Below are 12,734 nucleotides of genomic sequence, written 5' to 3'. Positions count from 1 at the left end.
ATATATATATATATACATGTATGTATGTATGTATGTTTGTGTGTGCGTGTATGTGTGTATCGTATGTATACATGTATACATCTTAAGTAGTAAATATATATTTAATAATTTTATGCCACCGAGTTATCCAATTATCCGATTACAAGTACAGACTAAGAGCGCTAGCATAAACATCACAGCTTTGCAGTGGATCCTCAGTGCATGCTTAGCATCTTAAACATTTAAGTGTTGAGATTTTAATATACTCGAATATATCTCATTTTGTGATATAGTTTGATAAATTGTATCTATTGTTTGCATGCAAAATGATGTTTTTTTGTTTTTAAGGATGCACAATGACTATGTAATTCTGGAAATTCTATACATCGATATATTTACATATTATAAGGCTATATATGATATTATTCATTATAAATCCGATGAGCCAGCAGCGACCATTATCAGTGAAAGCCGCAAAACATGTAGCTTATGCATTTTGTTTCATAGCTTTATTTATATTTACTTATATACCATTTTCATCCTCAAGCGTATCGCGATACTTCACCTATCTGTATTGTTTGTTTGTCCCATAAATATTTGCTTGACAGATTGTACCCTTTAGCTGATTTCTAAGTAGAAATATTTTTGTTTCTATATGCATAACGAAAAAATACACGTCTTATATAGAATTTTCGTTCGTTCATTATATTATAGATAGAAAATCGTATACTATGTTACTGTAAGATTCGCGCTTAAGACAAATTTTCTTGAGATTGATTGATGGAAATGATACACACTGCTCGGCTGAATTCAGGCCACCTCGCATACTCATTGTGCATCCCTTTTTCTCACTCGATTGTAGCGAGGCATATTTTTGATTTAATATATATATATATTATATATATAAATACATATATATATACATATATGGGACCTAATTATCATATCGCACATTCAAATGCAAAAGACAGCGCATACACGTACATAAGTACTTGGAGCTGAGGATGGAAGACTGCAGAATAACGAGAGTATACAATTCGTTGTAGACAATTGTTATAATATTCTTTCACTTTCATGATATGGTCACTGTACTCATCATTTCAACATAGTACAGAATAATTGCACAGAATTAGTGCTAATTGACAGCATCCATAGCCATTGGTGCATCAGAATGAATACCTGACGTTTCTCTATTGTCAATTCACATCGGTATATATATTATATGCTGCAGGCCATGAACCATATAAGCTTCGCTTCATCTCTCGAGTTCCAACAAGCGAAAGGCCATACAGACACGGGTTTTAACACAACCGATGTGCCGACAGTGTCATGACACAGCATGCCCGATGCGTATACCTAACGCATATTGAATCAAGCTGGGCAAAGAGGCAAAAGTCTATTTATTATTAGTCGACCGCTCAATGGATATTGTGTGATGCATATAATCTCGAAAAGAGAGAAGAAAAACTCTTTTAACTCCGTTATTCTGTGGTTCTCAAGATTGAGTGTAAATTACTTTTTTAAGAACGTTTTACATGTCGAATATTGTGCGTCTATATCTTCGAGCATACATATGATATGTATATATGTATATATCGTTTATTATCGCATCCAAATTTATATACATATATAGATACGTATATGTGTGTATGATTATATAATTATTGAAAAGAAAAAAATGTCTTCCTGAAATCACAAACCAGGAAATCGCCTTACGCACTTAGATATAACATTGGTATCTGTGCCTTTCCTAATTCAGCCTGCCTGTAACTGTATATGCATACTTTACGTCGTCCGTCTAAAGAAAATCTAATATCTTCTTTATATTTTTCTACCATTTTCATTTTTCGCACCATAAAAGCTATTTTAACTTATCGTTTTACTTTTATTATAAAAGAACGGTAAAGAATGTATGTAACAGCTATTTTACGAAGATCGATAAGATAGTAAATAGATGCCTTCTCCCCGACGTAAAGTATCTAGCTGCTGAAATGATAAATGTGAATTTAATAAGTGTGTTCAAAACACTTACATTTAAGCACCGAGAGCATATTTTTATGTAACGGCGGATGTGCGATAGGCATAGATTATTCTCCTATATTAAAGTTAGCAACCTTAGTAATCTTGCAAATGTGATGAAATGAGTTTTATTTGCAAATCAACGATATATATAAACTAGAACAGAAGTTTTTTACCATTTTTAAATATTTTGTTTGAAGCAAACTCTTTAACTTCTTACTTATATTTTATCGATGAAAAACACATTTATTCATGTTCCTTGTTTTTGTATTACTACCTTATAATACCCTTTTTTTCTCTCTATACTGCCTTTAGAAGATAAAAGCGACAGATGCTTGCTAACGTGAAAGTATATATATTCGATCGTAATGATCGATTACAAGTGGTAGAGAATTTCGAGTGTGAGGAAAATGTTATAGTTATACTAACACTAACGAACGAATCAGACAGATTTAACAGATAATAGAGTACATATGATGTTCGTACTTTGACAGATTTTTTTAAGTGAAGGAGGAAGTCTCGCCTTGTTTCCCCCGAGCTGAAATGAGAGCGAGCCGCATGCAGATATATCGCCATGGCAATCGCATCTTCCACGAATATATTATTTTATTTCGTTTTGATTTTCTCTCCATTTTTTTTCATAAATTACATTGAGGACTAGAATAATGTTGTATATTTTGTAACATTATAATTAAATTTTTCTTTTATTTTTCTTTTCTTTAGGAAAATATGTTGGATAGCAATATTATTTGAAATTATAACGTGGAATCTGTCGTATTGATATCTATCGTTTGATAAAACTTTTGTTATTACAAACAATTAAAGTATCTTTTCTATATTGCTATTTTCATATTTCACATAATATAATTTAATTCCGTTTATTGAAGTTGACCATATGATTGACTAGGTATGATATGTAATACATATGTCACAGTAAAAACGTAAAATTCAACAATTATATGTATTTACTAGTAAACGTATATAATTTCTTAAGTTAAAGAAAGTAAAGAATAAAAGTAAACATGTTATTGTTGCTAATAAATATATACATTTACAAGAATATATTCTTAGTACTCTTAGTAAAAGCATACTAATTTTAATAAAAATTGTTGTTACACGAATATCTAAAAAAAATATTTATTATAAAAATGAACAAAGAATTTTGCAAAAATACAGAAGTGAACAAACATTATTTAATAAAATGGTTTCTATTTGTTATATTATAAAACTATGCTATAGAGTATTATTTTTAATTGCATATTGTTTGTATACATTTTTATTAAATTAAAATCGTAAGTGTATACATTTACTAGCAAAATTATGAGTTGTCTTCTCAATTTTAATAGTAAAATTGGCATTTTTGTTAACTAGTAAATGTAGAAAATTATTGATTTTATGTTTTTGCTGTATAACATATACATTGATTTTTTCCTTTTTTATATCCAGCATAGATTCCTCTTTTTTTAAAGATAGTGTGGAATACATATTTGGCTTTCTTGTAACGTATTAATAAATCTACACATTGGCTTCTTGTACTGATTCTTTCACTAAAACGAAATTCAAGGAAATACATCCTTTAAAATGAATGGATATGCATATTGTCATGAAATATATACATATGTATGTACCTATAGATATTGATTATAGCTACAACATTTTCTTCGATAATCTTGTGCAGCTTTATACTGTTTTGTTGTTTATAGATAATTTTGAAGTTATAATAAATAACGTATTTCTTTGCAAGAATGAAATGAAAGAATCTAAACAAACAAAGGAGCTAATTGATTCGATTTATAAGTATATACTTGCAATATTAAGGAAAAACGACTCTTACAATTACTTTATATTTTTATTACGTTGTTTCCTGAATTGATTCTTGTATTTATGTTTTCTATTCAATGTCAGTAATAATTGCATTTATAATTGAATATTATTTAGCCGACGTAATTTGCTAAAATACAAATACATTTTGATTGAATAAACGCAAATATGGAGACATGTGAAAAGTATATCAGGCATTCCACTTTATCTTTTCACTTTAATTAAAGATACATGTTTTTTAATGCGATTAATTAAAATATAATTATTTTTATCAAAGATTTTTCATTGTCGAGATTCTGTAAACAAATAGCAACAGATTACAGCAAAAATATTGAATATATGTATGTTTAATAAATAAAAAAGCGATTCTTTATTTCTGCAAATTGTCAATTCCAAATACTAATTCCGACAATGATCTCAAAATCGACTAATACATTATGATTAGAGTGCTATTTGATTGCAATGAATGGCAATTCGATTTTACCCACCTTGCTTTAATTTATTCTATTAATAAATATTCATTTGTATTGTATAAATTATTGAGAACGCGACATATAATCGAACATTATTTGAACAAGGCAGGCCATAATTAATTGGTACTTCATTTATTTGTATATTGATTAATGTATCCTAATCTATATATATTGTATCATTATTTAATTATTAGAAATATACAATATTTAAGCACGTATGTCTTTGATAATCTCATTGTGTAACAATAAAGATAAATGTTAATGCTTATTTCTCGTTAAAGAGCAATGCTGTGCTTAGTACAATTATGTAATATTAAAAATCCGATTAAATTAAATGTCATTCATAATAGCTTTTACCCAAGATTACATTTTATAAACGTCATATTTATTGTAGAAGTATATATATTTTTTAATATATAAGAAAAAAAAACATACCTATTATATTTTTAATAAAAAGTACAGAAGCAAGGTGTTACATGCATAATCCTTTACAGTGTAAGACGTAGCTATTAAAAATATTAATAATCTGCAATTTAATTTTATTTTAATACTAAGTACAGGTATTGGCTTTGCGTATATTATAAATTTGAGAATTGTGATCATGTGTTACCCCAATATCGAAGATACGTGCCTTCTCCTATATAATATTGTGTATTTCAAATATCTCGTTACACGATAAATCAATGCACTAATCTCCTTCCACAGTCATTGCCAATAGCATTTATTAATAATATCTGGTCAACGCAAGTAGCATCTACATTTATATATGGCAAATAACTATTATTATACATTTATTAACGAATCATGGCGTATCCCGTAGAGTGGCCTCGAGCTGCTTAAAAATATATATTTCCTACTTGTAGCCAATCAGAGGAATTTTATCATCTCTGATCTTTTAAGACATTGATGATTTTTTTATATTCTTTTGTATAAAGGATATTTAAAAAAATCGTACATTTACTTCTATTGTATGATATTAAATATTTCCAAACTTTTTATTTACATCTCATGAGATTGCACAATTAATGTATCCCGATATATTTAGCATTTTGATATAATATATTTCCAACGAATGTTTAAAATCGTCATTACTAGGATTTGTTTTTTTGTATTTGTCACATGTTTATCAATATTCGGATACATAAGTGACATTAGAAAGTTATAAAAGTAATAAAATGTAATATCTAAGGTCACCCAATAAACTAATGTATATGAAAACGAGAAAAGAGAAAATGTTGAACAATTAAAGGAAAGAGTGAGAGAGGGAAAGAGAGACAGAGCGAGAGAAAGGGAGAGAAAGGAAGAGAGAGAGAGAGAGAGAGAGAAAGAGAAAAAGACCACGTCATATTAAATATATCAAAACATAAAAAAATTATTTGCAAATTATATAAATATAACATCAGTCTTTAAGTGATTATGCTCTTTACTGCACTCCAACTACGTGCCCGTCCAAGCATCCAGAGAGGATCCTTAGGATATTCAATTAATTATAGTCACTCCATTATTTAAAGAATCTAATTTAGAAAATTTAATTTAGATTTTACGTTATGGAGGGCAGTAAACAGCTTATAATATATAAACAAAATAGAAATATTATTTAATAATTTTAAGGAGCAATAATAGTAATAAATTCGCATTAATAAATATGTCAAAAATGTCTTGTATATGTTGTATTAATTTATTTCTAAATCCTTGTATACATAAAAAGGAACGTTTTTGCCTGTGCGAGAATATGTCTTATAGCGTTTCACGATGCATGTAACTCGATAGGAATGTGTTATGTGTGAATTGGGCTCTTTTTGTACATTTACGCAACACAGTGATTCACATAATCCCTTGACACGTCATATCAGGAATCAGGAATTATTCTAGGAAAGAAAAGAACTACAATTGCAATTTGCACCTTAATTTCCCTCTGAGAGAAAAGAAATAACCTTCCTTTAAACAATAAACGCTTATATCCGTGACGAAATTTCACATCGACATTATACATTTTTATATTTTGGTTTATTTTTTTTTTTTTTTTATAAGAATTTCTATTTAATTTTGAAAAAATATTAATATTATGTCACTCCCATCAGAGATTTTCTAAGCTCATCACATCGTAATTTTCTGTGTCGTAATCGGTGTGCAATGGTGACAGGATGGTGATGGTTGTTATACATATGACAATTTGATTAATTTATCATGTTTAGTGTTTGTTAGCAACTGCCTTTGTTTTGTTATTTCAGCCCCATGGACCCATCCGTACCCCCCAAGCACCCAGTAGTGAGGTACGTTGCTACATACCATAATACCACTATCCGTTATTCTAATTTCACTCTCATTCATTCCTTGATTTTTTTGTACATCCAACTTTCTGTTCGTCGATCATTATCAATGTAACGCGTATTTACATTCGTTTAAATAGAACACATTTGGTGCACGTTCATTCGTTTGTATCTACCGGTGATTTTTGTGTGGTTTAACATGCATATTTCATGAGGTGGCTAATGTTGTCCGTCAAAAATTTATTTGACATTTTAAATAACTACATAAACATAACAATTATATTCTAATTATTACTATTTAAGAATGAAGGTCTGTAAAGAGAAACATTCTAATTATGCAATTGTTAATATGAGATAAAGTATTCATCTGACATACATATATGGAACACGTTGGATTGATTATTGCTTTATAACTTTCAACTGTCTTATTTACATGCTTTATTAGTTAAAAACTACAAGATTTTTTTTATTATCATTTTATTATCAGGATATTATAAGAATATCCGAAAATTTGATAGTATTACAATATAGTAACATATTCGGGGTTGCAGTGATTTATTTACATATAACTTTTGTCTTTTGTGTAACTCACTCTTAAGTGTTCTTTACTATATAAATGTAAATATATGTATCCAGCACTAAAGTTGTAATTAAATTTATGACGTAAATGATTTGCATGTCACGCATGTATGTTATAACTCTTCATAAGGTTTGATTCTGGATGAATTTCCATTTTACATTACGTTTTATGTTATCTATCGGCAGCTTGCAAGGACATTTTAGCACAACAGTTATATCGTAGAATCTCTTTTAAACGGGTTAAGAATTTATTTTTACGCCGCAATTGCAAGCTTGAAGCTTTAACATATCACATTCTGCACAATATTTACATTTTACATGACTCAATACATTTTGTATAATTTTCAATTTGATCCTGATACGCATAAAAACAATGTTACAATTTCTAAAACAGATAGAAGTAATACTCGTGAAAGATATACAGATAAATTGATAAATTATCGCTCGTCACATATGATATTAGATATAAAAAATTATGCAAGAATTATGCATAGAAATATTCGGAATTTCTCAACATAGTTTAGCGAGAACTTTTTTTTACTGCAGCATTGGATTTAAACCGCCGTATTAAATTTATTCGTAATTGTAAAACTTGTACCGCTGGAAACGCTTTAGGTAATTGGACGGGTTTAAGATATCTTTTTGTTACAGCGGAGCTACCACTAACGACGAACAAGTCAAGCCGCGCAGTCTACGCTTCACGTGGAGTATGAAGACTACCAGTAGTCGAGATCCTAACGAAATAATGTCCGAGATCCGAAAGGTACTGAAAATGAAAGCACGTTTTATGTTACACCGAATGTCACGCGATATTAAAGGTGATACACTTAACGGTGAATATAGAGACGAGCCACGCCTCTGTTTAGGCTCCTGTCTCTTAAAGACAGATGATATAATTATCAGATTTATAGTAGACAAAACGCGCGTCATCGGAGCCGCTTTTTTCCAGGTACTGGACGCCAATAAATGCCAATACGAGCAACGCGAGCGGTTCCTGTTGCTGTGCGCGCACGGCGAGGCGGCGACGGACAGTCAAGTGCAGTGGGAGATCGAAGTCTGCAAGCTGCCACGACTTTCCCTGAACGGAGTGCGGTTCAAGCGTATCTCCGGCACGTCGATCGGTTTTAAAAATATCGCCAGCAAAATCGCGAACGAGCTCAAGCTGTGACTGTCGGCCACGGGCGCCCTAGCCGCCAATCGCGCCAACCCATAACGACCTCGTGAGCGTAGCCACCAAGTGGCGGTGGTCACCGAGGAGTTTTACTCTTGTTTCTTCTTCTGGGACTCCGACTCCGAATCCGATACCCAAGAAATATTCGTTTAAACGCGATTCCTCCGTCCCAATCGACGAACGTCATCGTCAGATGAGAGGGAGGAGACAGAGAAAGAGAGAAAGAGATATCTTCTCACGCCCTCAGGTCGTCTCTTCTACGTTGGAGGTACCGCTATTAACGATTCGTCGAAAAAAAAAAAAAAAAAAAAATCCGAAACTGTGATCTGTGACGGCTAATACGTATTCAAATACTCCCGAGTGCCAAAATGGAGAACTAGATCGGGTCCTCGTTAACGCTTTGCGAGCGAGAGGGATAAGAGAGATGGACCAGCTGACCTGATCAACCGTACAAAGAAGCTGGCATTAGACACAATAATCTATGTTTATTAGTTTGAAATTTTCGTTATCGATATAACGAAAGAAATGTGCATCCGATCGAAAATAATCAGTCATGCTTTACAGGTTGATCTGCCTTCCCAATTTTTGAACAATCCATCAAATTCATCGCATCTGTCATGAAGTATTTCAATCTTCATTTTTAAACAGTATTACATTTTGTGTTATTCTTGACGTTGAAGGTATCTACATTCAAATTTGATATGTCTCTAGAATGTTCAACACTTATCGCATACTGTCGTAAGATGTTGAAGGATGATTAAAGTAGAATCGATTCAATCGGATTGTTAAATGTGCCTAATAAAACACTTCTCATCGATTTCGTTTTTTATGGCGATCGCGTTCCTCGTGTACAATAAAATAACGCGACTATGCTAAAGATAAAAGAATGAGACAATGTATCTGCAACGTCAAGAGATTTCTCTGTAGCTTCCTGTTTTCTCCTCCAATCTTATATATCTTGTATGTAAAATTTTACTAGCGGAGAGATTTTACCTGTAAATAATTTGACAAATTTACAGAACCGAGGGATATGTGTTGCGTTCTGTATTGACGAGAATCTGTCATCATTTATAATGCATTAGCGCCGTGAACGAACTAATCAATTGAATTGTTTTAATGTTGCACACTATGCAACCGTTGAGTTTTTTCGAATATTTTTATGATACTTTACCTTTTTTTATCTATAGTATAAGTTTGAAAATACGCAGCACTATAGACATTAGCGAATTATTAAAACATGTAATAATAATTATTAATATTTTTATTTTATCATAGACGACAAAAGTATGCATATACATATATATACATATATACACATATATATATATATATATATATATATATATATATATATATAATATGCAATACAAAAAAGGTAGAAGCAAAGAAATTATTAACATAATTTAGAAATATCATCGAGTTATTACTCGTGTTTCATGTGTACATATAATACACATACTTCATCATTCTAAAAATTGAAATTACAAATCTAAACTACATCAGTAATAACAAGATCTGTTATTTCTACGAGAAATGATAATATGATAATATTAAATTTAAGTATTATAATTAGCTATATTGTACTATTTAATCCTTTCATTCAGAAGTATTTGCAGTTGAATGAAATAAAATTAGGGTTTATCGTAAACCGTAGAAGCGAACTAGAGACTTGGTGTATATAGTATATATTACGAAGGTACTAAAAATTAATGAGAAGAAAGAAAGAGAGAGAGAGAGAGAGAGAGAGAGAATTTCACACACCAAAATCATAAAATACACTTTGAAACTCAAGTATCGCAAACTTTTTATATTTGCCTAAGATTAATGAAGTATGTTATTAAAATAGGCAATGACTAATTTATTTACATACTATAAACTCAATGATTTTTCACATTTCTAACACTTGCTACACTGAAAAATACAGATTAACTTCAGCGCGCCAACACGACGTACGATCGTGATACGTTGTGTTGCGAATCATGAAACGACTGATAGCAACTAAGTATCGGCGCCAATTGTCCGTTACCGAACGTCTTGACAAAAATTCTAAGTAAATGATTAACGCAGCACAGGCATCGGGACTTATCTTCTTTATGCATAAACCATACCAATTTCGTGTCATCGGATTACTTCATGAATCAATAAGCGAAATAATGTAATATAACGATTAGTAATAATGTTATCGATTTACGAGGAGAGGCAATTTAGATGCAAACATTCACACACTCTTCTAAAAGAGAGAGAAAGAGAGAGAGATAGCCAATCACTTTTAGGGAATTAGACTGGAGGATAATGATCGTTTTCTTTTTTCGTTTGTTCCTACGTTAATCAGAGAGAGTTAGTATCCTGAGTACAATATCGTACATCATTATTATTACCGTGTAAAATAAAAAGAAAAGGATTGTAATCCAGAGCGGCCGTTGTAAATGACTCTATAGAGATACACACAACACACACACACACACCCAATACCATAAATAGGGATTATTATTATTATTATTATTATTATTATTATTATCATCATTATTATTAATGTTAACGTAAGATCCTTCAGATAGCATTAATAATACACATCCCCGACATATAGACGAATTAATTATCTATCATAATCTAAATCCACCCTTCGCCGGCTTGCTTTACGAAATAAATGTATAAATTAACGATCGATGCTTATAAAGTGAAGGAGAGAAGACATAAAATCTAAAGACATTCATGATTTTAACGTGTGAGAGGAGATTTAAGAACTAGTTAGAATCGCGGAGCTACACGGGCGATGAGCTTAGAATCGAATTTGACGCAATTTGCCGGGGGAGCTCTCATGTGATTTTTTTTGTATTTAAGTGCCGCGAAAAAGAATATATATTACTCCCGCCGGTAGTCGCCCGCGTGGCTGCGCGCGACGACTACTCGACGCGCACATAACACACGTAACGTGAATTATACATACATACACACGTCGGTCTCTGTAGATAGGTACATACATACATATACAGCTTTGCTAAGTGTTTTCTGGTGATCGGTATCTAGCCAAAATGTAGCAAAACGTTTATAATAAAATGGTAACATGCATTGTTTCCCAATTCAGATTCCTGTCAAACGCGCAAACTCGTCACGACATGTACGAGTCGTCTACATTTTCTTTTTTTTTATTTTTTTATTTCAATTCCTTCGCAACTTTCTTCAGTGAAAAGCTACGAATCGATACGTTCGCGAAATATCGCATAATATAGATTGCACAGATTCCTACAATCAAAGAGAGAGAGAGAGAAAGAGGATGGATGCATTCCTTTCTAACGCTGTCAATTAATGTATATGTGTACGTATTATTATGATGTATAAATACGGAGAACATTTCACTCGAGAAGCAAAATGTTGATTGTCATGTCTGATTTATACGCTTTTTATTTAGAGTTAGACGAATTTATCACGACGAATGTCTAGTCGTAAATTGTTTTTTTAATATTTGTAAGTTTTAACTCCACATTTGAGTTATAAATTTGCAAAAGTACAAAAATCAGACGACTATTAAAAAAAAAAGTATTGTATTGGATTCTATAAATATCATGATATAATCAATGTTACAAAATAAAATTACATTCCTTTGAATTCAAAGATCATTGCTTGCGAATGTATAGATCGCACAAATGAACGCGTATATCTTTTAAATTTTTTTCTACTTCATATGATACATCTTTTTAAAATTTTAGAATAAATTAAGTAAACTCTCGTTGCTCTTGTTTCAATTATAAGACAATTCTTTTTTTTTTTAATTAAATACGTTTATAAAAATACAAGTACCTACATTACGATTCAAAATTAATAATTATTAACTGTCGCTTTTAAAATTAACGATTCTATTTCTAAAACGGATGAAAAGGAATTTCGATTAGTTTTGTCACATGAAATCATTGCTCGAGATTGAAATTGTTGACTGAAAAAAGACTGGACTAAATTTTAAAATTCAAATCGCTATTCCGAAACTTTACTTGCCTCGTTCTGATTGGTCGAATCGATTTCCAGCCTGTAATTTCTAACGCACAGCTCGATACGGGCTTCAGTTTCAGTAGCTTCGTGAGTAATTTTCCTACCATCGACCGTCATGATGTTACAACAACGCGCTTGCGGTCTTGTGATTTTTCGCCGATTTCAAGATACCATTCAGTATCTGCTGATGCAGACGTCGTACGGAGAACATCACTGGACACCGCCTAAAGGTTAGTATATGTTTCTACATCGACATTGTCAGCTGAATGTCAGCTGAAAGCTGAAACGACTATTAATGACTTGACGCGGATTAAGGTTTTGTTTACATTGTGCGATCAGTGCCATTAAAAACTCTAGAACTGACAATGCGAGTGAACTAACTAACTAAGCACCATGGATGTATCGAGACTTTCAGTTATGGCGGGAAAGGAGGGGGGG

At 31.5% G+C, this 12,734-nt stretch overlaps 2 protein-coding genes across 2 annotated transcripts in view; both read left to right on the top strand.

The window, feature by feature from the left end:
- The window catches only part of LOC105456822 (serine/threonine-protein kinase MARK2-like), a 33,781-nt gene extending 25,157 nt beyond the window's left edge, over positions 1 to 8,624 (top strand). Inside the window, exons 15-17 of the mRNA XM_011701144.1 lie at positions 6,498 to 6,565; positions 7,793 to 7,904; positions 8,091 to 8,624. Of these exons, the coding sequence (XP_011699446.1) occupies positions 6,498 to 6,565; positions 7,793 to 7,904; positions 8,091 to 8,309 (399 nt within the window). The 3' untranslated portion in view covers positions 8,310 to 8,624. The remainder of the gene's footprint in view (positions 1 to 6,497; positions 6,566 to 7,792; positions 7,905 to 8,090) is intronic.
- Positions 8,625 to 9,654: 1,030 nt separating this feature from the next.
- The window catches only part of LOC105452906 (bis(5'-nucleosyl)-tetraphosphatase [asymmetrical]), a 4,024-nt gene continuing 944 nt past the window's right edge, over positions 9,655 to 12,734 (top strand). Inside the window, exon 1 of the mRNA XM_011694461.1 lies at positions 9,655 to 12,526. Coding sequence (XP_011692763.1) covers positions 12,412 to 12,526 — 115 coding nt within the window. The 5' untranslated portion in view covers positions 9,655 to 12,411. The remainder of the gene's footprint in view (positions 12,527 to 12,734) is intronic.

This window comes from Wasmannia auropunctata, unplaced genomic scaffold (assembly GCF_000956235.1).
Source record: "Wasmannia auropunctata unplaced genomic scaffold, wasmannia.A_1.0 LD336106.1, whole genome shotgun sequence".
NCBI classification, from domain to species: domain Eukaryota; kingdom Metazoa; phylum Arthropoda; class Insecta; order Hymenoptera; family Formicidae; genus Wasmannia; species Wasmannia auropunctata.
This window is presented reverse-complemented; position numbering and strand designations above follow the sequence as displayed.